This window comes from Rhinolophus ferrumequinum, chromosome 25, assembly GCF_004115265.2.
Source record: "Rhinolophus ferrumequinum isolate MPI-CBG mRhiFer1 chromosome 25, mRhiFer1_v1.p, whole genome shotgun sequence".
Classification (NCBI taxonomy): Eukaryota; Metazoa; Chordata; class Mammalia; order Chiroptera; family Rhinolophidae; genus Rhinolophus; species Rhinolophus ferrumequinum.
Window position 1 is genome coordinate 20,177,649 of NC_046308.1, and position 26,315 is coordinate 20,203,963.

The 26,315-nt window shown below is 43.9% G+C and overlaps 1 protein-coding gene across 1 annotated transcript in view; it reads left to right on the forward strand.

Moving 5' to 3' along the window:
- Positions 1-4,583: 4,583 nt before the first annotated feature.
- RNF185 (ring finger protein 185) overlaps positions 4,584-26,315 on the forward strand; it is a 28,930-nt gene continuing 7,198 nt past the window's right edge. The window contains exons 1-4 of the mRNA XM_033097956.1: positions 4,584-4,743; positions 21,473-21,697; positions 24,308-24,326; positions 26,004-26,116. Of these exons, the coding sequence (XP_032953847.1) occupies positions 21,522-21,697; positions 24,308-24,326; positions 26,004-26,116 (308 nt within the window). The 5' untranslated portion in view covers positions 4,584-4,743; positions 21,473-21,521. The remainder of the gene's footprint in view (positions 4,744-21,472; positions 21,698-24,307; positions 24,327-26,003; positions 26,117-26,315) is intronic.

Genomic DNA, 26,315 nt, shown 5'->3' on the forward strand with positions numbered 1-26,315 from the left:
TCAGAAGCTGTGCATACCTCAGCTACCCACTCCTGGCTAGGCAGCAGGTGGCAGGCAGCAGTTGGCCTTGGTGCCTGGGCCTTCTCCCTAAGACCTGAGAGGGTATTGAGATCTTGAGAATATCCCAGAATCCTCTGGGAAGAGCATAATTCCCAGGAATAGGGTCCTTCTGACCCAGTACTCAGAAGATTCCTGGCCTCTCCTACCCTTGACTCAGGTCCCTGTTCCTTCTGAGGCTCTGCAATGGTCTCCTACTTGTCTTGTGCTTCTAGTCTCCAACCCTCTGCATTTTGGAGATCTGAATGCTCCAAATACATGGACTCCCACACCCTCCTGCCCCAGCCTTTTCCTTCCTTTCCAGCCCCCCTCTCCATCCTTTCACAGACCCCACTCTCTCGCTCAGGGTGGTTAAGGCAGCATTTCAACAGGAGCAGGTGTTGAAGGCAGATTCCAATCTTTAGCCTGATTCTTACCAGCTGTGCAGCCTTGGGTGTGTTGATTTACTTCTCTTGGCCTCTAACTCCTCATATGTAATAATATTTGTTTCACAATTTGGAACAAGGATTAAATTGCATAAAGCCCTTAGCACAGTGTATGGCATATTAATAAACCACTCAACAAGTATTAGCTGCCATTATTAGTATTAATAGTAGAGGAATAAGAGGAGGTGGGGCAGAAGGAAGTTAAGACTATTAAAATGAGAACCCTTGGAATACTCAGAGCAAGCAGAGAAAGAAACCAGAACACTTCCAGTTATTTTATTCTTTACCACTGGTATGAATACTTTTTTTATTTAGCACAACTTATTGTAGGCATCAAATAATATGAAATCCATGCTGGGCCCTAGCAGGATAAATGAAAATATCACCAGCAGGGCTTCTGGGGTCTATAAGTACCTTAGTGTGCTAAAGCAGAGAAGCTATTACTTGATACACTTTTGAAACTGAAGTTCTTCCAACTTTGGTAGTTCCAATCCTGTTATTTCTTGGAAATATGTTCAATAATAAGAACATGAAGAAATAAACAGTGCTTGTTCCCTAACATTCAAATTTCAGTTTGGTTGTTGCTTTCCAGAAAAGACCACGGGAATGACCTCATTTCTGACAAAGGAAAAGTTGAACTCTCACCTTTAGTCTGCCCAACAAAAGGAGCAAAGGGGAGTATAATCAACAAATTTGTCTTAAGTGAAGCTCATGGCTGCAATGCCTCTTCATAATGACGGTACTCTGACTTTTTTGAAGGAGGTCATAATGCAAGCAGAAATTTTAAAAAGTATACTGAGAGCTAACTCAGTGCTAAGCCTGTTCTGTATCCTCACAACGACCTTCTGAGGTAGGAATAAATCTCTTCATTTTACCAGATGAGGAAACAGTCTTCTGTAAGTGAAACTGCTGTCTAAAGTCACATAGCTAGTGAGCATAGGCATTCTCGATGCCTGTTGTCACACAGCAGCCTAACCGTCTGTCCCCTCGTGCCTATCCCTAAAGAAAGAAGAGTCTGTGAGACTGATCCTTTCAGGGATTTTGCTTCACCTTTGTGCTTACACCTTATGTCTCTCTGTTTGGCCCCAAAAGATGGCACAGCCAATGACGGGTAAGATTCCCCATGGGGGGAACAACCCAAGCCAGGTGCAGCCGCGTGGGGACCACCAGAAGAACTCATGGGTCGATAGAGGTGGGCACAGTCCTCCCTTCCCCTGGCCAAGGAGAGCTTCTGCCTACGTGGCTATATTCCTTCCCACAACCTGCGTGGGAAGTGAGTCAATGATGTGATAACATCAGTTCTCCTTCTATTCTTATCAATAAGTTTCAGCATAAAGGTTTTGTCCCAGGGGAGGCACATACCACAGTTATTAAGACATCATGGGATTTTTCAATTCTGGCTGCTTGCAGGCAAGGGTGATTGGTTTGAATCAGTTTTCTAGTATGATGTATGAGACTCACAGACCGTGGAAAAAACAATGCTACTTCCTTGTATGTACATCAATAAAAGCCACAAGGTGGCCCGATTCGGGGCTCTCAGTCCTTTGAGGCTGTGAGACCCTTCGGCCTGGGTTTCATAACTTTCTTGATTTCTGTTTCTTTCTTAACCCTTCGCCACCCCTTCTCGTTCGCTCACTGCCTGTGTTGCGCTGGGCGCAACAGATGCCCACCAATGAAAGACCTACAGGAACGCACTTGTGGTTGAACAAGTTGGGTTTATTACTTGTTACAGCGAGGGGTGGGAGATGTGAACCACAAGGAATGATGAGGCGTCTCAGAAACAGAGTGTTAGAAAGGACATTTAGAATTTAATTTGGGGGAGGGTCAAGGAAGCAGCAGGGTTTTGATCTGGATTGGATACTGTCTATGATTTGGGTATCTTGATAAATCCTATCGAGAAGGCAGGAAAACTAGACTGAGACTAAAGCTGTAATTGGTAAAGAAGCAGCAATCTCTATATGAGCCAGGATAGGGAAATGTTTGGTCATTTTTGTGGTTTGGATAATGCTCATGTTTTATCTGGTTCAGGTATGATTATGGAGAGGTCTTGTTATTGTCTTGATCCATCACAGTCACAGAGTGGCCTTGTCTGATGTTGATGTTCTGTGACATTTTTATGTTCAACTGAACACCAAAGCCTACCTGTGAATGCCAGGCCAGCTCCGGGATATCAGGGGCTCCTTTTCTTTTTATGAGAAGATGGACTCAAATCCAGGTTTGTGTGACTGGAAACGTATCTTGTGTTACTACTCCCTGTCCCCAGGAACAGGGAAGAGGGCTGGCAGATGAGGAATTTCATCTATAAGTTTATTTCATCTACTGCCTTCACCCCCTACTTAGACCCAAGCCCAAATACAATCCCTGGGATCACTGTAGACACTTAATGTTTGTTGAATTAATGAAACAATGAAGATGGGTGTCAAGAACTCTAGAAAACAACTTCCTGGGTGCAAATTGCAGCTCCATCACCTTTTAATTAAATGATATGTGATTTGAAAACTTTTAATAAAATGATAAAATTGTGTAACCTTTTAAAAGTTTTCTTTTACCCATTTGTGAAATGGAGACAACCACCAAAACCATTCATAGGGCTGCTGCGAGGATTAAATGAAAATGAACCATTGTGTAGAGTGTGCTTAGTTAAGCTCAGTAAATGTTAACTATTATTATTTTCAAGATAAGTAATCCATTAGTGCTGTGATTGCATGTTTAATATTTTTCCCACTAGGCATGAAAGCAAAGAGCTTGTCTCTTATCACATAACCAGTACCTAGCACATAAATGAATATTTGATAAATAAATAAGTAAACAGGCTAGGACCCAGGCACTTTCCCTATTTAGAGGGTAAATATTAATTTTTATATCTTTTCAAATTTAAAGAAAAGTTGCAAAAATTATGTAAGGAACTCCCATATACCCTTTACCTAGACTCACCACTTGTTTACATTTTTCCTAATTTGCTTAATCATTCGTGTAATAAATAAATATATATATATTCCTAATTTGCTTAATCATTTCTATAATATATATATATATTTCTGAATCATTTGAAATTAAGTTGGAGACATTGTGCCCTTTTACCCCTAAGTACTCCAGTGAATATTTCCTAAGAACAAGAGGAATATTTCCTCTTAACCACAATACAATGATCAATTTTAGAAAATTTAACATTGATACAATATGCTAATCCACAATCCATATTCAAATTTCATCACTTGTCCCAATATTGTCCATTATACCTATTCTACCTTCCCTCCCCCCCAGTCCAAGATCCAACCATATTTTGTTATGTCTCTTTAATTGCATTTAAACAGGAAGAGTTCCTCAGTCTTCAAATGTCTTTCGTGATATTGACACTTATTTTGTAGTGTCCCTCGATTTCAGTTTATTTCATGCTTCCTCATGAGATTTGGATTATGCATTTTGAATATAAATGTCACAGAAGAGATGCCTCCTTCTCAATGCATCTTATTGAGGGGCACGTGATCTCTACTTGACCTGTAGCTGGTGACATTAACTTTGATTACTTTGAGTCACTTGTTCTGTGAGGTTATACCTTTGTAAAAATACTATTTTCCCTTTGTAATCAATAAGTGATTTATGGGAGACAATTTTACTGTGTAAACATCCTGTTCCTCTAGTTTTACCACTCATTATTGATTTTCTAACTCCATCATGTTTGTTAGTTGGCTTCTACTAAAAGGAAGACTTTTCTCTTCTCCCTCATTTATTTATCTACATTATTTATATTAGTAAAGACTCATGGGTTAGCATTTTATTCAGTTAGTTATACTCTGTTACTATCATTATGTATTTCGATGCTCAAAAATGCTCCAATTTGGCCAGTGGGATATCCTTTAAGTAAGCTCCTCTGTCCTTTCACATATTCCCATTATTCGGATGCCCATCATCCTTACATTCTGGTGCAACAAGATGTTCCAAGCTTGTCTGGCACTTTCCCTGTCCTGACCAAGGATCTTTAAAACGCTGCCAAACAGCTCCTAAGTTCCTCCCTTTCCTATCCGCAAGCGGAACCTTAGAGTCTCGTGCGTGGGCCGGAGAACAGCTCAGCGGACCAACCTTTTCCGGTTGCGGCCGGAAGTCTCGGAGAGGGGCGATTCTGTGTCAGGTGACTGGAGTTCGCGTAGGAGTGATCCGAGGTCCAGGCCGATCCACTGACTGGGCGGACAGACCGGCGGAGCAGCCGACTGACGGAGAAGCTGGGGCAGCCTCGGCGGCGGCGTTAGCTGAGCAGCGGCAGGTACCTGAGGGGCTGGTGGGGGGAGCAGCTAGGGGCATCCGAGGTTGAGGGACACGGGCGGGGGACCGGGTCCCGCCTTCACCGGGCCACGGGCTGCGACACCTGAGTCCAGGGGCGCAGAGACAACAAGCCTGGCTCCGCCTCAGGCCCTCCTCCCCAGAAGAGAGGTCGGGCTGGCATGTGGTCTTTCGTCCAGTGATTACAGTTGGGGGAAACTGAGGCCCCGAGAAAGGAAAAGGCTCCTTACGAGCTCTCCTTTCCAGGCAGGGACTCACTATAACTCTCTTTCTGTCCCCCGCTCGAGGCCATTTCTCTCCTGTGGATGTGTTTTTAATAAGTTTGCCCCGAGTGGAGAAGCCGAGGCCGGTAAGCGTGGTGAACAGAGTTGGGCTTTGGGCATAAGAGACCCGGGTTAGAGACTTCGCCGCCAACAGCCGATTGTGCGTTCTGGGCCAAATCCCTTTCTTCTGCTGGGCCTTAGTTTCCTCGTCTGTAAAACAGGGCAGTGCTTCTCAAAATACCGTTCTCACACCATCTGCTTTGGAATGCTATAGGGGTGCATGCTTTCCCATGGGGGACTCAAATAAGACCTGTGATTTAGAATCTGGGTGGGAACTTGGGAAACTGCGTTTGGAACGTATGGCTCGGGTGTCCTGTACATGCTGATGTTTGAAGCCCACTGATCTTAAGTGTTTTCCTGCTGTAACTACGAGATATCCATTCTTTGCTTTGAGGCAGCTGGAGCCGGTTCAGGATCTTTGAAAGAACTGGGTGTTTATCCCAGGAAAGAGAGCAATGGAAGGGAACTGTCTTTAAAAACTGAAAAAGTTGTTATGGTGAAGAGGGCTTCCACTTCATCTTTGGGGTTGAAAAGGGCAGAACTAGGACCAATAGATGGTTTCTACAGGAAGACAAGATTTTGATTTAATAGAACTTAATGCTGGTCAGAGGTGCCCAGCAATGGATGGGTTGCCTCCAAAGGTAGTGAGCTTCCTGCTATAGGAGGTATACAGGTATTAGATGGTGGTCCTTTCCCATTTGACAGCTTCTAATTCTGAGTAATTATTTTGAATCTTTCTGGAGCTGACTTCTTTTTTCTGCCCTTTTTTCTTGACACCTCCATTCCCTCAGCCTACATCTTGTAGAAGTAAGGCGGTGGGTCTGAATGTAATGTATCTTGTAATCTCTTCCTGATTGTCCTGTGAACCATCCTTTTCAAGGACTTTGGAATGGTCCATCTGATAAAGACGCCTTAAGATCATTGCTGAATGAATAACCAAGCAGAGTCCCCACACCATCTGTTTATAGCTTATTTTCTTAGAACAACTTGGAAATGCCTCTGAAGGAAGACTTTGTATTTGATCAGGAGAAGCCAGTGAACTCTTTGGATCACAGAATTGGATCACAGTCAGAAGGGTCCCTTGAGGTTGTTTAGGCCAGCTTTTCTTCCCTGGGACATAAGTCTCCCTTTAATCCTCTCTCCAGAAGTGTGTTGTATAGATATTGTGTCTACCAAGGGGATTTTTGCAATCTATGGTCTAACGTTCCATCCAGCGTTTAAAACCGGTCCTTTTATGGACTTGACATGTCAGTTCATCCTCATTTATGGGTTATCTGCAGGTAATGCTTCTATATATCTTATATCTTTAGTTTTCTAATCAAACATCAAAACTCCTATTTTGTGATTTATAAAACTCCAAGCAGATTGCTACTTCAAAACCTGTTAGGATGCTTACGTTGTCCTATGGAGCAAAGATTCCATATTATGACCCAATTCTGCTGACATGCTTCCTACCCCCCAAAAGGTTGGGTTTCAGCCAAGACTTTCTGTCAATGTTTATATTCCTGCCTTGTTTGTGTTTCCTACGATTTTAAAAAAATAAATTGCGAAATTCTTATTCAGGTATCATCCAGGTGCTAGGTAAAATGATTTTAATTTGATGGTGTTTTTAAAACTTCTCAATCTGAACATTTCTTTTTAAGAAAATACCTAAACAGGTATATACATAGTGCATTTTTCAGGCCGCTAATCTGAAGAGACCCCTCCAAAAAAAAGTGTTCTATGGTAATAATAAGTTTGTAAAAACTATAGATCATTATCCCTTTTTGGAACTTCTCAGTGTATAGTACCACATTAAGGTCCCTGAGATATCTGCAATAAAGAAATGTGCCTAACCTTGTTTAATCTAGTGTTGCCAAACTGAATTGATGTGAAGCACTTTTTTTTTTTTTTTAACTGAAGCACACATTGGCAAATTCTGACCTAGAGCAGGAGTCCACAAAATTTGGCCTGTGGTCCAAATCTGGCCTCACTTCCTGTTTTTGCATGGCCTGTGAGCTGGGACTGTTTTTTACAGTTTTTAATGGTGGGGAATACATCAAGAGAAGAATAATATTTTGTGATATATGGAAATTATAGGAAAATCCAATTCCTGTAATTCCATAAATAAGGTTTTATTGGAATACAAATTCCAGTGTCCGAAAGTAAGATCCTTTCTCGTTAATTTACATGTTGTCTTTGGCAGCAGAGTTGAGCCATTGCCCCAAAGATCATGTATAGTCCACATGTCTAAAGTTTTTACTATATGGTGCTTTACAGAAAAATTTGCCAGCCGCTGACCTGCATCACATATGTTTTTAAACTTGTTATTTTGAAATAATTTTAGACTTGCAAAACGAATATACAGACTTCCTATATACTCTTCACCCAACTTACCCTAATGTTAACATTTTACACAACCATATTAAAATTACCTAAACAAGAAATTTAACATTAATACTATACTAACTAGACTATATTCACATTTTGCCACTTGTCCCACTAATGTCCCTTTTCTGTTCCAGGATCCAGTCCAGTTTCCCATATTGCATTTTGTTGTCAAGTCTCCTTAGTCGCTTTCCAGCTGAGATTGTTCCTTGGTCTTTTTTATTTTTCATGACTGTAAACTTTTTTTTTTTTTAAAGATTTTATTGGGAAGGGGAATAGGACTTCATTGGGGAACAGTGTGTATTTCCAGGACAGTGTGTATTTCCAGGACTTTTCTCCAGTCAAGTTGTCCTTTCAATCTTAGTTGTGGAGGGCGCAGCTCAGCTTCGAGTTGTTGTCCTTTCAGTCTTAGTTGTGGAGGGCGCAGCTCAGCTCCAGGTCCATTTGCCGTTGCTAGTTGCAGGGGGCGCAGCCCACCATCCCTTGCGGGAGTCAAACCGGCAACCTTGTGGTTGAGAGCCAGTGCTCCAACCAACTGAGCCATCCGGGAGGCAGCTCAGCTCAAGGTGCCGTGTTCAATCTTAGTTGCAGGGGGTGCTGCCCACCATCCCTTGTAGGACTCGAGGAGTTGAACTGGCAGCCTTGTGGTTGAGAGCCCACTGGGGCATGTGGGAATCGAACCGGCAGCCTACGGAGTTAGGAGCATGGAGCTCTAACTGCCTGAGCCACCCGGCCGACCCCCATTACTGTAAACTTTTGAAGAGGACTGGGCAATTATTTTGTAGAATGTCTCAAATTTTTTTTAGATGGAATTTACATATCATGAAATTCACTATTTTAAAGCGTACAATTCAGTGGTTTTTAGTATGTTCACAAGGTTGTGCAACCATCACCACTATCTTAATTCCAGAACACTTTCATCACCTCAAAAAGAAACCCTGTGCACATCAGCAGCCACTTCCTATGCTCCCCTCTTCCCATCCACTAATCCAGAATCATACACTGTATGGCTTTTTGTGTCTGGCTTCTTTCATTAAACATGTTTTCAAGGTTCATCCATGTTTTAGCATACTCGTATAGCAGTACTTCATTCCTTTTTAGGGCTAAATAATATTCCATTAGTATGGATAGACCATTCGTTTATCCATTCATCATTTGATGGCTGTTTGGAGATTCTGAATAGTGCTGCTCTGATCCCATACAAAGTTTTTGTTTGAACATATTTTCAGTTCTCTTGGATGTATATACCTAGGAGTAGAATTGCTGGGTCATATGGCAACTCTATGTTTACCTTTTTGAGGACCTTCCAAACTGTTTTCGACAGCAGCTACACCAATTTACAGCAATATATAAGGGTTCCATTTTTTCCGCGTCCTATTCAACAGTTATTGTCCTTTTAAAAAATTATTATTACATCCACCCTAGTGGATGTGAAGCAGTATCTCGTAGTTTTTATTTGCATTTTCCTAATGACTGATGATGTTGAACATCTTTTCATAAACATATTGGCCATCTATATACCTTCTTTGGAGAAATGTCTATTCAAAACCTTTGCCCATTTTGTAATTGAATTATTTGTCATCATGTACAATTTTTCCATGTAGCTGTTTAAAGAGTTTGCAGATCCCCTGATCTGAATGGAGTTGGGTAGAACATGCTGAAGCAGAGTAAGTTGTCCCTTTGAAACTGCTGACCGTACAGAGCTTTGCTTAACCCCAACCACTGCTGACCGTGCAGAGCTGGGGTGGCCATGGTCAAGTGAAAAAGGTACTACAGCATCATTCAAGATGTGGTAAGACCAATATAGGATCCTGCTGTTTGGGAGCTACTCTGGTGCTTGGTCAGAGCAGGGAGAAGAGTCGGGTGGTTTGGAACATTTGGGACCTGCGATCGCCTTGGGCAGTGCTTGTGGTTGACAGAGCTACCAGTGAGTGCACCTATGCCTGCCTCGACCTCAGCATTTAGCTGTAACCAGACCATTTTGAGCATATACTTAAAAAAAAAGGGGGAAAAGAAAAGCAAAGAACAGTAATTTTTTTTTTGAAAGATTTTTTATTGGGGAAGGGGAATAGGACTTTATTGGGGAACAGTGTGTACTTCCAGGATTTTTTTCCAAGTCAAGTTGTCCTTTCAATCTTAGTTGTGGAGGGTGCCGTTCAGCTTCAAGTTGTTCTTTCAGTCCTAGTTGCAGAGGGCGCAGCTCAGCTCCAGGTCCAGTTGCCATTGCTAGTTGCAGGGGGCACAGCCCACCATCCCTTGTGGGAGTGGAGAAATTGAACTGGCAACCTTGTGGTTGAGAGCCCACTGACCCATGTGGGAATCGAACCGGCAGCCTTCGGAGTTAGGAGCATGGAGCTCTAACCGCCTGAGCCACCGGGCCGGCCCCAAAGAATAGTAATTTTAACTGTGAAAGCAATTTATGTTCGTTTTAGACATTTTGGAAAATGCAGAAAAGCTCCCGTTTCTTCCCACCCATCACCTCTATCTCCAATTGCTAAAGAGAGCCTTTATTATAGTTGCTTTATTTCCTTCTTGTTTCTCCCCCACTGGGTACATTTTTAATGGTTGAAATCATTCACTATACATAGATCTAGAGCTTGCTTTTTTCTGTTAATATTTTAATGTTAATGTTTCCATGTTTTTGCCAGCCTCTTTTGTAAGTCGTCTAATACATTTACTTAACCATTCACTTATTCCTTAAATCTTATTATGTAGATATAAGTACATAATAAGCACTCAGCATGTTCTTGATGGAAATCTAATTTTTCTTTTTTAATAGCACAGATTAAAAAAAACTTGTGGTAAAATATACCTAACAGAATTTCCCATTTACCATTTTTAAGTTTCAGTTCAGTGGCACTAAGTACATTCACAATGTTGTGAACCATTGCCACTATTCTGTTTCTAAGATTTTTCATCACCCCAAAGAGAAACTCTGTACCCTTTAAGAAATCACTCCCTATTCTCCCCTTACCCTAGCTCCTGGTAACCTCTAATCCACTTTCTGTCTCTGAATTTGTCTATTGTAAATGTTTCCTGGAAGGAAATTATATAATAGATGACCTTTTGTGAAAGTGTAGGGATTTTTCCCCCAATTTTTCTTATTTTGGTAAAGTACACATAACATAAAATTTACTATCTTAGCCATTTTTAGATGTACACAATTCAGTGTTATTAAGTACATTCGTATTGTTGTGCAGCCATTACCACCATCCGTCTCCAGCACTCTTTTCTTTTTGCAAAACTGAAACTCTATACTCATAAAATACCAACCCGCCATTACTTTCTCCCCCTCAACCCCTGGCAATCACAATTCTATTTTCTGTCTCATCTTGGCTACTCTGAGTACTTCCCGTAAGTGGAATCCTATAGCATTTGTCTTTTTGTGAGTGGCTTATTTCACTTAGCATAATGTCCTCAAGGTTCATTTGTGTTGTAGCATGTCAGAATGCTACCACATTCTGTAGAATTTTCTTTCTTTTTAAGGCCGAATTGTACTCCATTGTATGTAGACACCACATTTTACTTATCCATTCATTTGTTGATGGGCGCTGGGTTGCTTCCACATTTTAGATATTGTGAATAATGCAGATATGAAAGGAGTGTACAAATATCTCCTCGAGACTCCACTTTCAATTCTTTTGGGTATATACCCAGAAGTGGAATTGCTAGATCTTATAGTAATTCTATTTTTGATTTTTTTGAGGAACCGCCATACTGTTTTCCACAGCAGCTGCACCATTTTACGTTTCTGCCAAAAGTGCATAAGGTTTCCAATTTCTCCACCTCCTCACCAACACTTGTTATTTTTCTGGGGTGGTGGTGGTGGTTATTTTTTGTCTTAATAGTAGCTGTGATACTGTGATTTCTAAGATATTTGGTCTTTATCCACAGTTCCTGGCCCACAGCTCAGAAAACTCTTGGGATTCCCTAAGTGTGGGATGGGGTGTCTTTTGTTATGCTAATGATGTGACTTTCGGAAAGCACCTCAGGATGGGAGCTGATTGCCAGTGGAGCCAACCACGTGATTACAGGGTTGGAACTTTCAGTCCCACCCGGGACTGAAGGGGGGAAGAAGGGGATGAAGATTGAGTTCAGTTGCCAATGGCCAGTGACTTAGTCAATCATGATTAATGAAGCCTCCATGAAAACCCAGGAAGACAGCTTGTTGGTCCTTTTTTAGAGAGCTTCCACATTGTGGAAGCAGAACTCTGTGTGCCATTGTGTGGGGGTCTCAAACCAGGCCCCAAGCTCCATGAGGACAGAAGTTCCTTTGTTTGGGACCTTGCCCTACGTATCTCTTCATCTGGCTGCTGATTTGTGTACTTTAATATACTTTGTAATAGATAAAACGGTTTTCTTGAGTTCTGTGAGTTGGTCTAGCAAATTCATTGATCCCAAAGAGGGGGTCATTGGAACTTGTGATTTACAGTTTGTTGGTCAGAAGTGCAGGTTAAATCCTGGGCTTGTGGCAGGCGTCTGAAGTGTGTGTGGGTGGGGGCGCGAGGGGGGAGCAGTCTTGTAGGACTGAACTCTTAACCTGTGGCATCTGATGCTGTCTCCGTGTAGTGTCAGAATGGAGTTGAATTCTTGGACACCCTGGTAGTGTCCAGAAATTGTTTGTTGGTGTGGAGGGTCCTGCTCCCACATTAGAATTGGGTCGGGGAAGCCTATCAGTAGCCCTTCTAATGGGTGTGGGTGTATCTCAGTTTTGATTGGCGTTTTGCTAATTAGTGATGTTGAGCAGCATCTTTTCATGTTGTTTTTGGCCGTTTGTATATCTTTGGAGAAATGTTTGTTTAATTCCTTTGCCCATCTTTGAATCAGATTATTTGGTTTTTTTGTTGTTGAATTTTAGGAATTATCTATATATTCTGGATATTGATCCCTCAGCTACATGATTTGTAAATATTTTCTTCCATTCTGTGAGTTTTTATAGTGTCTTTTGATGCTCAAAATTTATAATTTTCATGAAGTCTGTTTTGTCTATTTTTTCACTTGTTGCCTGTGCCTTATCATGTCTTATCCACGAAACCATTGCCAGAAGTGTAGTTTTTAAAGTCGGGAAATGGCTTCTGACTTAAGATTCTCAGAGGTGGCCCTAAATTGCTGCATGGCTAATGTGGACCCCGTTTCTCTACTCTTCACATCAGCTGGGAATGACATGGATCTGTCTCTTCATTTCATTGATTAGTAGGGGCAAAGCACCACTGAGTGGGGGTGCCCTTATACCCCAGGTGGCCTAAGCACATGCAGAGATCCAAAGCAGCAAGCCAAACCTGCCTCTGTGAAATGGACTAGGGGCCTTTCTGCCCTGGGACCAGTCCCTACATTGACCCCTGTGGTAGTCTCTATAGCACCTGACTGTTTAACATCCACACTCACAGTTACTCCTCAGAAGCACCTTGTAGTATAGGCAGGTGGCGTTTTTTTTAAAGATGGATAGCTCTCTGAATATGGGAGTAGATCCTGGGCAAAAGCCCAGGAAACTTGTTTTTTTTTTAAACAATATCATCTCTGCAAAGCCATTTTTTAGTGTGAGGTATTTTTTTAAAAATAGCAGTTCAATTCCACTTAGACCAGGGACTCCTTGAGGGCAGGAACCAGCACCTCGTCTGATTTATTTTCTTTATTGAGCCTAGTTCTTAGCATTCTTTAAATGTTTTCCAGACTGCACTACCAACGTCTGGTGGCCTGGGACACCAGCCTGATTTTGATTTGTGAAAGTCAATATTAAAAATTATTCAAAATGGTGTCATTTTGGTTTCATTATTTTTGACCATGGTTGGTCCATCTTACATATCCTGGTGGTCCTCCTCTGGACCTCCTGTTGGAAGGAGAAGGGAGGTAATTGTTTTGTCAGGTATATGCTGGATGTTATTAAACTCTGAAACATTTTCTCCTTAATTAATTAAATCTTGTTGACCTTATTCCTTTTCTTTTTATACTGTACCTTCAGAGTATTTTAGAGGTCTTTAGCTCAACCTCAGGTAAAATCTGTAATGAGATTTTATTGAATCTGAATTAATAAGGATTTAACTGACTGTGAATACAAAAACAAAATTCATTTTGAAAACTTTTCTGATAACAGAGGAAGGGCAGGCACAATTAACAATTACCCCATCTGCAGGTGAAGATGCTGCCTTAGCGAGTGGCCGAACTGAGTGTCAGGCGAGGTGCTCTGATTGTTCCTTGTGCTGTATTATACTAGAAATCCACAGCTCTTAGCTGGGATCTGTCCAGTCTGAAGATCTTTTCTTTAATACAATGTTTTACCCAGTTATATTGGTTTGAATTAGAATTGGCAAATCCCCATCATTCACGTACATTTATCGCACATTTACTTTGTTAGGAATTGTGCATGTGGCTCTAGTAGGTGTCTAACTAGTGTAAGTGACTTTAGTGAATAATTTATCCTCTGTGTGAGTAGTGGTATCTAATAGAGGTGGGGACCAATTTGGGAAAACGCAACCTTTTTCTGGTTGCAGATCCCTGATCTTTTTTTTTTTTTCCCCCTTTCATTTGTTTAAGAGTTTTGGGCCATACTTACTTTTAAAAAAATTATTCTAAAACAGTTATATAACATTTCCAGTTCTGAAAAACATCACTGAAGAATATCTTGTTCTTTTCAGATACTGATTTCCCACCACTTCAGTTGGCTAAATTGACTCATACTGAGTTATACAGTAGTAAGTACTCCTGGGCGTCAGATCCATCAGCCCACCTACACTTATGAGGTACTCTTAGGTGCCTGGCCCTGCTGAGTAAGGCTCCTGGAAGGTCGGTCTGAGATTGAGGAGACAAACACATGAGCAGGTCGCTGAGGTCCTGTCTGTTAAGCACATTGGCTTGGGAGTTGGGAAGCTTTGCCTCTGACTGGCTCTGTGACCAGGGGCCAGTGACCTAACCACTCTGAGCCAGGGGAGGCGAACAATGGTATTGTGGGTTTACCTCAAAGGCGGGCTGTAAAGATTAAATGAAATAATTCATGTGGAGGGCTGAGAGTGTTGATGTTATTGACAGAGATAATAAAGGACAGGTGCCTCCGGATTTAAACACTTGGGGGGAAATCTGATTTGCCTGGCTCAAGCGAAGTGTGTCCCATTCTGGATTTCCTCATACACGGTTCTGATGGCTCACCTACTATGCCTTCAAGGAACGACGCTCATTCAGAAAGGGAAGTCGTGACTCATTCATTCAGCATATTCACCAAGTCCCTGCTGATGTCATAGCTCCGTGGGGCATGTAAAGAAGAGACCTTACAGGGGACGGGGTATTAACAGTCCTTGAGCACTTCACTGTGTGCCAGGTACTGTGCCAATTCCTTGCTGTTCTCTCTCTTTAATCCTTCCAGGTATCCTGTGAGTAAAGCAATTGCTCAGAGAGAAAATAATGTCTGAAGTCACAAAGTCAGCAAGGGGCAGAGCTGAGATTTGAAACCAAAACCATCCAATTCTTCTGTGCCATGCTAGTTTTTAAGGACAAAAGTCCTAAGTAAAAAGTTAAGGAACATTTTTAAGACAATGATATAGGAATGACAAAAGGCAGCCTCTTGGATGACTCTTAAAAGCTTGTGCCAGGGCAATCCAAATCCTCTTTGCCCCTTTCTTATGAAATCTGTTAAGCTTTAAGAGAAAGCACTGAAACTTAAAACAAGCAAAAAACTCTTTCAATTCAGAAATGATGGAAGAAAATGTGAATAAGTAGGCACAGCTGACCGTGGAATTCCCCCATGACCATGAAGGGCACTAGGCCTTTCTCCCTGTCTCAGTCACAGTCCTTTCTGCCCTGCCGCCCCCGTGTGTGCCCTGGGCTCCAGCCACACTGAACTTGACACACTGAATTGTCCACTTGTCCTGTGTGCTGCGTCTCTGTCCTCCCCCGCATGCTCGGCCCGCATACACTCCACGCGCCTCTGTCAGCGGCCAGCACGCTGGGCTGCTTTGCTCATTTACTTGTCTGTGTCCCCTTTAGACTTGAATCCTGTGTCTCTGTATCCTGAATCCCTGGCCAATACGATCTTTAATCCTTGAAGATATGAGAGGGGTTGGTTGAACAGATAGGGAGGTTAGAGAATACCAGAGAAAAGGACCAGTGTAGCCCCCAGGAAAAGAGGCCCGTCTTCTCAACCTGCTCTGTCCTTCTGGGCCTGGAAGGCCATTCCTGCTCTTGGTCCTGTATTTGAGGGCCAGGCCTCTGTGAGCTAGTCTAGGGACCTGAACTCCACAGAGGCTAAACATTTAGAGCCTCATTTCTATGTGTTCCAAGTTCCAATCAACTTACTCAGATTTCTCCCCACCCCAACCTTCTGTGAGTGTGATGTAGACATTCTTGGAATGCAGGTCCCATCTACATGTGGTCCAGTAGCAGCTGAATGAGCAGCACAGACAGGTGCCGGCACACCCCGGTTCTTGGCATGTATGAATAAGCATGTGCCCAACGGAACAAGACCTCTGCTGGGTCCCATCTCGGATCCTGCCAGTTATTTATCACCCAAATTTGTAATCTTCACAACTAGGATTAACATTCCTTGATGCCTCTGTACACCCCGGTCCAGGAATTCTTAGAGTTAAAGGAGAAGAGAAGGCAGATTATGGACACCTGCAGTTCTCTAGAACCTGAAGATTTCTTCATGAGGTCGAGTTCCCTGGTGGTTCCTGCAGGAATATGGAACTGTCGCGTTCTCTCCCTTGCCCAGTTCCTGTGAGGTGGGACAGGCCAGCTCTGGCAAGGTAATAGGAGGAAGGGTGCTGGCTCAGTTCACTTTAGCATCCAGGCTCTGTATTCCGAAGGGATCATTAAGCATTGCATTCATCATTAAGCATCTGCCTGAGTCCCAGAACTACATGTGCCACCCTGGACATCTCAAATTTAGGAATGTTTTTTGAAACTAGGTGCGAACTTGTTTCATAAATGGTAAGCTCTTTCCTGGATGGACCAGGTGATGGCTGATCTGAGAGCTCAGTAGACTTGTTCCTCACCTCCCAAGTTTGTCTGACCTCTCCGTAGTCCCTGGGGACTGCAGCTGGGGTTGTGTATTCTGAAGTACAGGCCCTGAGGTTACTGTGCCTGCCAAACTCTGTGTTGTGTTGTATTGCTTTGTGCTTTTGATAGCGTTCTCCCCTGTTTGAGAGCTGGGTTTCCAAAACACTTCATCAGAGAATCATCTGGAACGGAAGGTGGGAGACACTTATTTAAAGATAGCGGTTATTGGACCCTGTCCAGGTCTAGATTCTATTTAAATCCCTGACAGGGTCTAGGAACCAGATACCGGGGAAGGCTCCTTGTTTAGGAAAAACAGGCAAGTTTGATGGAGTCCATGTGTCTTCTTTAGCTCCCGTTCTAGGCTCCAGAGCTTCAGCTTGGCCTTGCTGTTCCCTGTGACCAGCCCCTCCCCCTGGCCGTGAATACAGTTGGTACTGGAGCTCTGTTGTTTGAATGCATAAATGGATGAGTGGTGAGTTTGCTTTGCACTCACTTCAAAGAACACAAAAGTTACAGCATTGCACAGTGAATTTGAAGGAAAACAAAGACGAGGTATTTAATTTTGTAAAGCTGCATGGTAAAGGGGTAACCTGTAAGAGTGAAAAGGGTGCTGGTGTTGTGTTGGAAAGTCTGGATTTGGCACTGCAGATGGCCTGGCCGTGGGCAAATCCTCTAACCTTCCTGGCCTGATGCCCTCCTCTGTAAAGTGGCGTCAAAAGTGGTAGTAGATGTGAATGTTTTCACAAGTAGAAAGTAGATTCAAATCAGGAGTGAAGAATAGTCAGGGGAGGGACGGGCACAGAACCAGCCATACGGTTGCTATTTGGTCAGGTCCAAACCCTTAGGCTCTACAGGGACCAGGAAAAAAGTTTAGTAGGATGGCTTCTCAGGCATGCTCAAGGCCTGCTTCCCTCTGTCCACTTCCTGAGCCCACCAGGGTCCTCTCTCCTCCGAGCCACTGTCCCAGTCCTGCTGGGCCCATGAGGCTGTGGCCACATTTCGTTGTTCTACAAGTGCTCAGTAGAAAGTCCCCAGGGAAGGCTGCTCATTTCCTGTGCTTGAAGGTAGGGAGGAGGGGAGGAGAGGAGGCTCCAGGGAGGGGTGTGCAGCTCTGGGGCCCGGGATGTATTGCAGAGAGAGGTTTGTGAGCAGCTGGCCTGGGAGTTGACCAAGACTCAGTCATGCGTGCCGCACCCACTCAGCAAATGTTTGCGTGCCTACCGGGATGATGCTCTAGAACCCAAGTGGGGACCACGTGGTTAGCCTGCTAAGAATTAGAATGAGAGTGCTGTGATCTGCCTGCAGCTGGGACATGCAGGCAGGCCTGGCCCAATGCCTGGCCTGCTGCAAGGCTGCTGCTCCCTGTAAACTGGGAGCTGACTCATCACTGTCCCCTGGCCACTCCCACCTGATGCCTCCCAAATCCGTAGGCTCTACCGGGACCAGGAAAAAAGTTTAGTAGGATGGCTTCTCAGGCATGCTCAGGGCCTGCTTCCCTCTGTCCAGTCCCTGAGCCCACCAGGGTCCTCTCTCCTCCGAGCCACTGTCCCAGTCCTGCTCGGCCCATGAGGCTGTGGCCACAACCTGGCTGTCCCCTTATGCCTGTGGGTAGGAGTATGCACCATGCAGAGCCTTGTCGGGTCCAGGGAGTGAGAGGCAGCCGACCAGGACAAGTGGCATATATGTGCCTCTCCCCAGCAGCAGCCCCCACCCACCGTGCTGTGCGCTTCAGTCACTGTGTTACCGTGTCTCCCCGACAGTAAGCCCTAGGCGGACAGTCAGCTCTAGTGCGTCTTGTGGAGCAAAACTTAATATAAGAACCAGTCTGATATGATATGATATGATATGATATGATATGATATGATATGATATGATATTATATATTATAAAGACCAGGTCTTACAGTAAAATAAGACCAGGTCTTATATTAATTTTTTCTCCAAAAGATGCATTAGAGCTGATGGTCCAGCTAGGTCTTATTTTCGGGGAAACACGGTACCTCATAAGGCCACAGTAGCAGCCTTGTAGGAGGCATGAGAACCTGACTTTTCAGGTGAGAAAACCAATTGAAGCCATCAAGGTATTTACCCTAAGCCACATGGCTAGTTTGTGGTGGAGCCAAAACTTGAACTCAGAGCTTTTCAGGATTGGAGAAATTTTAAAAACATGTACTATCACTGTGCTGTCAGATTTCAAAATTAATACACGTAATAACATCAGTTTTATGAATGGGGAGGACTTAGAAAGTTTTTCACTACCTCTAAGCTCCCACCAATACAGAGATAATCACTATTAACAGTTTGGTATGTTCTTCCACATTTTTAAAGACATTCAATAATATTTATATTCATTATTGTAACAAATGTAATATTATACAGACATTTTACAATTTCCCTTTTTAAAAATGTTATTATAAAAGTAATACCTGCTTGTCATTAAATATTAAAACGGAGTAAGAATATAAAATTCAAAGTTCCCCAGCCCTTATAATCCCAGAAAGAACTGTTGATAGTTCAGTGTGTGCCTTCCAGATGTTTTCTTTGCGTATGTATGTGTGTACTTTCATTTATATACTTTGTTTTTACTCGTTCATATACCTACTCTTTTGCAACCTGACTTTTAGAAATAATACCTTTTATTATGAAATATTACAAGCGCACACAAAAATAAATGAATACAGTGAATCCCCATTTGTCATCCAGCTCCAAAAACCATCAGCTCCATCAACTTTCCTGTTCTTACTTCATCTTTTCTCTCCACTTTCACTTTTCCCCCTGGAGTGTTTTAAAACAAATTCCAAACATCTTATTCCTTCACTAATACTTAAGTATGTATTTCTAGCAGATGAGAATTTTTCAAAAACATTGCACAATACCCTTATCATACTCAGCAAGATTAACAATAATTTCTTAATGTCAACTAACATCCAGGCTAAATCTAATTTTTGTCAGTCATCTCACAAATGACTTTTTATAGTTGGTTTGTTTGAATTTGGTTCCTGTGAGACCCTCACACTGCCAGTTGGTATGTCTCAAGTCGCAGTATAGCTCCACGCCCCACCCATGCTATTTAATTTTTGGAGAACTTGGATTATTTGTCCTAGTAAAAGTCCCACATGGAGGAGTTGCTGATTGCATCCTCTTGGAGTTAACACATGCAGCTATGCCTCCTATTTTCTCTAAATGGATAATTCATTTTAGAGGCTTGGTCAGAGTCTGTTTTGTTTTTAAGGCAAGAATGCTTCACTGTTGGTGCTGTGTCAGGATTGTCAAGATCGGTCCTTAAACCTGACTTTATGGTTGTCTTTCCACATCTGTACACTCAGTCCTTCGTTTTTAAAGATTTTTTTTTTTTTAAGAAATACGTGTTGGGTACTTGAGCTAGAAGAACAAAGACAGGCCATACTGTGGACGTCACAGGCAGCCTCCATCCTGAGGAAGAGAGCAGATGTGTATGGAGAGGAGGAAGCACAGGGTCCTGGGGAAGGTCCTGGAGCCGAGGCCAGCAAGGCACGGTGCAGTTGGCAGCCAGCTGTCCTTCTGGGACATTACGTAAAATGATGTAACTGCGTGAAAAAGTGGCAGTGAGCCGCCCTCCTCTCCCTGCTGTCACTGAGCTGCTGTCGTGGTGAGGGATGCTCGTGAGCCCAGAGTCCTGAGTTGGTGGGAAGGCTTCTTGGTCTAAGAGGACTGTGGATTTGGGGTCCTCGCCTCGTACTTTGGAAGCTGAAGTCAGGTGGTGGTCTTGTGCTCCACTGGTGAGTCCCAGACTTGTGGGGGGGCTACCTGCTTTGGAGAGAGTGAGTGAGGTGACCTGGCGAGACAGTTTCAGAGCTGGAAAGGGCACCTAGGAGACCATATAGTCCAGTGCCACAGTTTATAGATGAGAAAACTGTGGCCCACAGAGAAGACGGGAGGTAGGTTCCCAAAAACACCTACTGGCTGGGACCAGCATCCAAGCCTCCAGTTCTCTGACGGGTAGCCAGCCAGCATTCCCTACTTGGAATTTCTGAGATGTGAGGGTGGTCAGATCAGGCTCTTGACAGATTCTTAATCTGCACCCAGGATTTCTGAGTATCCTTTGGTGTTGGTCTAGTTCTCATTGTTCGGCGCCTGGTAGGTTCTTTGGTTTGGAGGTGGTAGTGAACAACAGCATTGGTGGCTGGCCCGGTCTGTGTTGGCACAGTGGCCTAAATACAGACCAGGTGTCGTGGGTCCCAGTCTCAGCTCCACATTAGTCAGGTAGCCAGTTTCTTAAGGGGATTGGACCAGATCAAGTTTGCCCATAGCCTGGTATGAATGTGCCAGATGGTTTCAGGTGGTATGAGGATAAGAGACTTTCCTTCATTACATGTGTATTTATCTTTCGCTTACAGTAAGTAATACTGGTTTTCTATTTTCAGCAGTGTCAAAAGTCTCCTCTTTAAAGGTATTGAGGCTAAAAAGTTGATAGATTTAGACAAAATAAGACAGGAGGTATTCTAACCTGGCAGAAGGCGGAATGTAAAAGATTTCAGTGTGGAACACATTGGACCAGATGACTTTTCTGTTCCTTCCTAGCTTCCAAACCTTTCAGAGTCACAGGGTTTTCTTTATATTCTGGCATATACTAGTCATAAACTTTCTGGCCTGAGCAGGGTCATCTGCCAGTAGAGAGGCTGTCCAAAGTTAGAGGACAGCCTGTGAATGTTCATTTTGATGGAGCATGTATTTATCACCTCGGGTGGTTATCTGGGAGAATGGAGAGACAGTGACACAGGGTCCCAGGTCCTGTTTAGAGACGTCTGGAGGCTGCTTTGTATTGGTGCAGTTTGTGTGTTTGTGTGGTACATTCTGAGCTGTGTCCATGGGAAGTTTATGAGTCATTGCTCTCTGGGTAATGCCCCACGACTGTCATCCTCTGCAGCTCCCAGGACGTTTACTCAGGGGTTCAGTCATAATCTGAACTTCTAGAGCTGAGAGAAGATGGGGGTATTGGCTTGGAAGCCGGGGGCAGTGGGCTGCAGAAATGGGCAGTCAAGGGCTCTCTGCCTTTCAGGTTTTTTCCTGGGGAGAATCTTCACTCAAGAGTTTGCTGACAGCCAAAGATGGCAAGCAAGGGGCCCTCGGCCTCTGCATCCCCTGAGAATTCCAGTGCAGGGGGGCCCAGCGGCAGCAGCAATGGTGCTGGTGAGAGTGGAGGGCAAGACAGCACCTTCGAGTGCAACATCTGCCTGGACACAGCCAAGGACGCCGTCATCAGCCTGTGCGGCCACCTCTTCTGGTCAGTACCCCTGCTGCCTCCCCAAATGGCATACTGCCAAGTTTCGAAAGCTCGTAGCCCTGACCAGCTTTGGAGGTTTCCCACCGCTTTGGGTCCTGATACACTCGGGCCCAAGGGCAGGCAACCTGGGTCCTCATCCCAGCTCTGCTGCTGATGAGCTGAGTGACCTTGGGCAAATCCTGTCCCCACCCTGGGCTCCGTATCCCCATCTCTAAAGTAATAATACTCACCATTTAGTGAGCACTTAATATGTGCCACTTACTGCGCTGAGCCGAGCGGCGTGTCGCACAATGTGTATGAGCAAGGGCTGGAGCCAGACTGCCTTATTATTAATCCTGACTCTGCCACTTTTCCTACTGGATGAGCTTGGGCAAGGCACCTGCACACACTCTGCCTCAGTTTATAGGTTGTGAGCATTAAATGACTTGAAATATGAGGCTTAGGAGAGCACTTGGTAAATATTGTGTTAGCTATGATCCTAATAATTGTTACCACATTTTATATAGTAGATCAAAATGAAGTGGCAGAGTCAGAGTCCATTCCATCCTCAGTGGTTACAGAAGCCCCCCCGGCTCTTGAGAATCTGAGTGAATGTTGAGATCTTATTTATTTTTCTCTTAGTTTTGAGCTGGACCCGGAAGGGTGAATTGGGGTAATAGGAGGGTGAGAATGCCAGGTAAGGCAAAGAGTGTGTGCCACCCCAAGGCAGTCAATTTCTAGGGACAAGCACTGTTGGGTTCATCTGAGACCCTGAGGCTACTTTGCATCTCAGATAACACCCTGAGTGGGTGCTGTGGGCTGGGGAGTGTTAGATGGTTAAGGGAGGGTTAGGCCAGACTCTCAGCAGATTTGACTGAGTAGGAGACAGAGCTATTGGATGGTAAGTGGTGTGAAGAAAGGATCATTTAAGCAATATTTAGAGGAGTTTAACTGGGCAACAGTGGAAATGATAAGTTTATTGGTAAATGAATAGAGTGGGGCAGAGATTTTTGACCTGGAGGCTCTTGCCCTAATCATTAAGTTTTATGCAGAAACTATTGTCATCAGCCCTCTCCTAGAAATTGGAGATACTCCAGTTTTATGACTGAGGTATCATAAAACCAGGACTTGAAATGAGTGACAAAATTAAGAATTAAGTCAGGGTATCAATGGAAAGAACACAGATTCTAAAATGAAACAGATGCTTCTAATTGGAGCGGCAAATCTGCTATTGTCGTTGTTCCCCAGTTTTCTTATCTGTAAAATTGCACTTCCTCAAAGGTTAGTGTGACTATCCAATGACATTAACAAATGTAAAGCTATTCAGCCACAGCCTGGCATACAGTAATTGCTTAATAAATGGATTGATCATTATTGTTATAATCCTGAACTCCCCCCCCCCCCCGCCGCCCCAGGACAAATTACCTCTGCTTCTCTGCACCCCACCCCCCACCCCTGCCACCCCCACTGCATTTCAGGGAAGTAGCCAGTGGAGATCTGCCATGATTTAGGGTGTCACTGGCTCAGTTTAGAACAGCATGGCAAGGTTAATATTGGAGTCAGATGTCAGGTGTCTGTATGTCCAGGGAGATGGTGTATCTAGATTGTGAGGCTAAACTGTGGTTCAGGAATTGGGAAAGGAATTATCCTCTGAGTCCAAATTTTCTTCAGCTAGAGGAGACATGCTGTTTGAGGGACAAAAACCATATCCACATTTTCCACTGTCCTGGCACGTAGTATGTGTGCAGTAGGTATTTGTTAGTAAAATGAATGAATTGAGAGACAAAAGTTCAAAATCTGGCATTAGAGTGACTTTTCCTTCAATTCTGTAAATGTCATTTTTTTTGCACCCAGTGATAGAAGGGACAGCAGACTGTAAGTCAGGAGACTTATTTTTCAGTCCTGGTGTCACAGGAAAATCATTTCATGTTTCTGAGCTTGGTTTCTTCGTTTGAAAAATGAGAGATGGAGTCCCAACCTCTGCAGCGTAACTCACTCAGCTGAAGGTAGCCCCTTCTGCGAAGCAGCGCCTGTCTTTCCTGTTACTTACAGGTGTTTTTACAGTATATCTGAACTTGGAAGCTATTACTGCCAGCCGAGCTCTCAAGGCTGCGGACAGCCTGGAGATTTAGTTAAACTGGATCTATATGCACACGTTCCTTGTGAGTCCAAAGAGGCTATGAACCCACTGAAATTGACTCTAAAATAGTCTGTGTGCGTGCGTGCGTGTGTGCGTGCGTGCGTGAACGAGAGCATGAGAACGCCCCCCTGAATTTTTCTGCACCGAGCGTCCTCAGCTTTTGTTGGATTCTTTCAGAGGTTGACTTGTAAAGAAGCTGGGTCTCACATGGTCTGCAACCTGAGGGTCTTCGCAGGCAGTGGGATCCCAGGGAAGAGATTGGCCTCGTATCTCCCTGGCCTCGTTTTTCCTGTGACTTTAGCCCAGTCTTTTCTAATTTCTGGCACCAGCGGTCCCCCCAGACCCTCACTGGGGTGGCAGTGCCCCACAGTTTGATCCTGTTTTCCCACTTTTATGCCCCCACCTCAGTGTTTCTACTAATGAAAGCATTTTTCTTCCTTTCTCCCTTTCTTTTTCTCCTTGATGACTGGTTGCCCTGGGGACTCTGACAGTTGGCCGTGTTTACATCAGGTAAGACGCATTTCATTTTACTTTGTCTTTCATCAGCTATGGTTGCACAAGAGACCCCTGGTCTCAGGAGACTATAGTCAGAACCTGCAATCTCCCCTGCTTGTGGGCTCATTTGCTTACTTTCCCCCCCACCCCCATTATAAACCTGTTCACTGACAGCACTTGATGAAACAAGGGGTCAGCGTAATACCAGGATGGTCCTGACTGCTACCCATGGCCTTTGTGGCCTTGGCAGGCCGCTCCATCTCTGGGTCTCAGTTACTTATTTGTAATTGGATTGGATTTGATAGGATGTTAGATTCTTAGTTTTGGGATTGTGCCTCTATAAAAAGTACCGCCTATCGTATCAATAATACCCTTAAAGGTCTTGAAAATGTTAAGAGGGAAACTTTTTTGGTCTCAACAGAGAGCTTTTGTGAGGACGGGGGAGTCTGTTTTCCCAGTTTTAGATTATTATAAAAACCAGTAAGTCTCACCAAGACACAGCTGCTCTTTGGTGAGACAGCGGGGCCTGGCGTTCATAACTGGCTGTGAATAATCACAGAGCCGGCTGTCTCCACGGTTGTTGGCAGTAGAGCCCCACATAGTAGGTGGCTTAGGAATGACGTTCCGGACTGGTAGAGCCTCAGAATCTGGATGGGAGAAAGTGGGGGAAATTAGAGGGGTTCCTGCTACATTCGGGGCTGTGCACACTGACCCCAGTGGAACCTGGTGGAACATATCTGCTGTAAATTTATGAAGAGCACATGACAGAAGTTTTGGAGCTTTTGACAGTAAGATAAAGGAAATAGGATGTAAAATCATTAAATGCTTCCTTCTTCTTGGCCCCAAAGTCCTAGATTCACATTTATATGATAAACTTTGTATCATTGGGTCTAAAAATGAAATTTATATTCTAAGGTAAATGTTGAGAATATGTATATTAAATTATTTATACATATTCTAGTGTCTACAGAGACACTACAGGTAATGTGTTTTTATCATTTTTATTTTGTTTTTAAGAAAGTTAAACAAAATGTTTTTAATATAACCAGTGAAAGGGCCTGAGAAATCCAAACCAGGATTCTGGTGTTTTTAATATTGGAAGAAGTAGTGGAATGCAAAAATCAGTGAAAGCACATAAAAAACACTAAGCAGATTTAGGTAATGAGCAAAATCTATACTTTAGCACATTGTAAATCACTGGAAAATGGTCAGCTTATGTCCAGATGCTATTGTCTGGGATGGATACAAAGTTGTTGAGGAAATGCTGTGAAAATGAGAAAACACCAAAATAAGTATCTGACTGCCAGGGTAATAAAACTGGTCCATCGGAGAAGGTGGAGATTTAAAGTTCGTTGTACCTACACCCACAGCCTAAACTGAGGCTGGGTTTGTCAGACCCTTTGACATAGCTCCAGGCTTGCAGTTATTTCCTGCTGTATTGCTGGGAGCCCCTAGAGAGAGCGAAGCATGAAGAAGCTTTTAATTATGATGGTATTTAAAGGCAATTTTGATTTCACTGCTAGTAAATATTTATTGAGTGGCAGGAGCAGGAGTCAGAGAGTCGGGTTCCTTGAGGTCCTCTGTGCTGGTGCTGGTGTTTCCAATTTAAGGCCTCTGGTCCGTGTTCTGCTGGCTCTGACTGACTGCTGTGTGGTGGGCTTGCACCATTCATGAGTTCTCTCTTGCTTGCAGTGGTTGGAGACCAGACCTAACAGACAGGTGTGTCCAGTTTGCAAAGCCGGAATCAGCCGAGATAAGGTCATCCCCCTCTACGGCAGGGGCAGCACTGGGCAGCAGGACCCCAGGTACGGCCTTGGGGAACCTCCCACACCCACTCCTCCCCTTGGACATGAACTCACTTCCATTCAGCACTGACTCACCCCTCCCTTTACTTAGTGCTTGTAGACCCTCAGTTCTGAGGCAGCTGGGATCCAGATGGGAGCCAGCCAGGAGGGGAGGGGAGCCAGATTGCCGCTTGCTGAGCTGTAGTGCAGACTCCCCGGA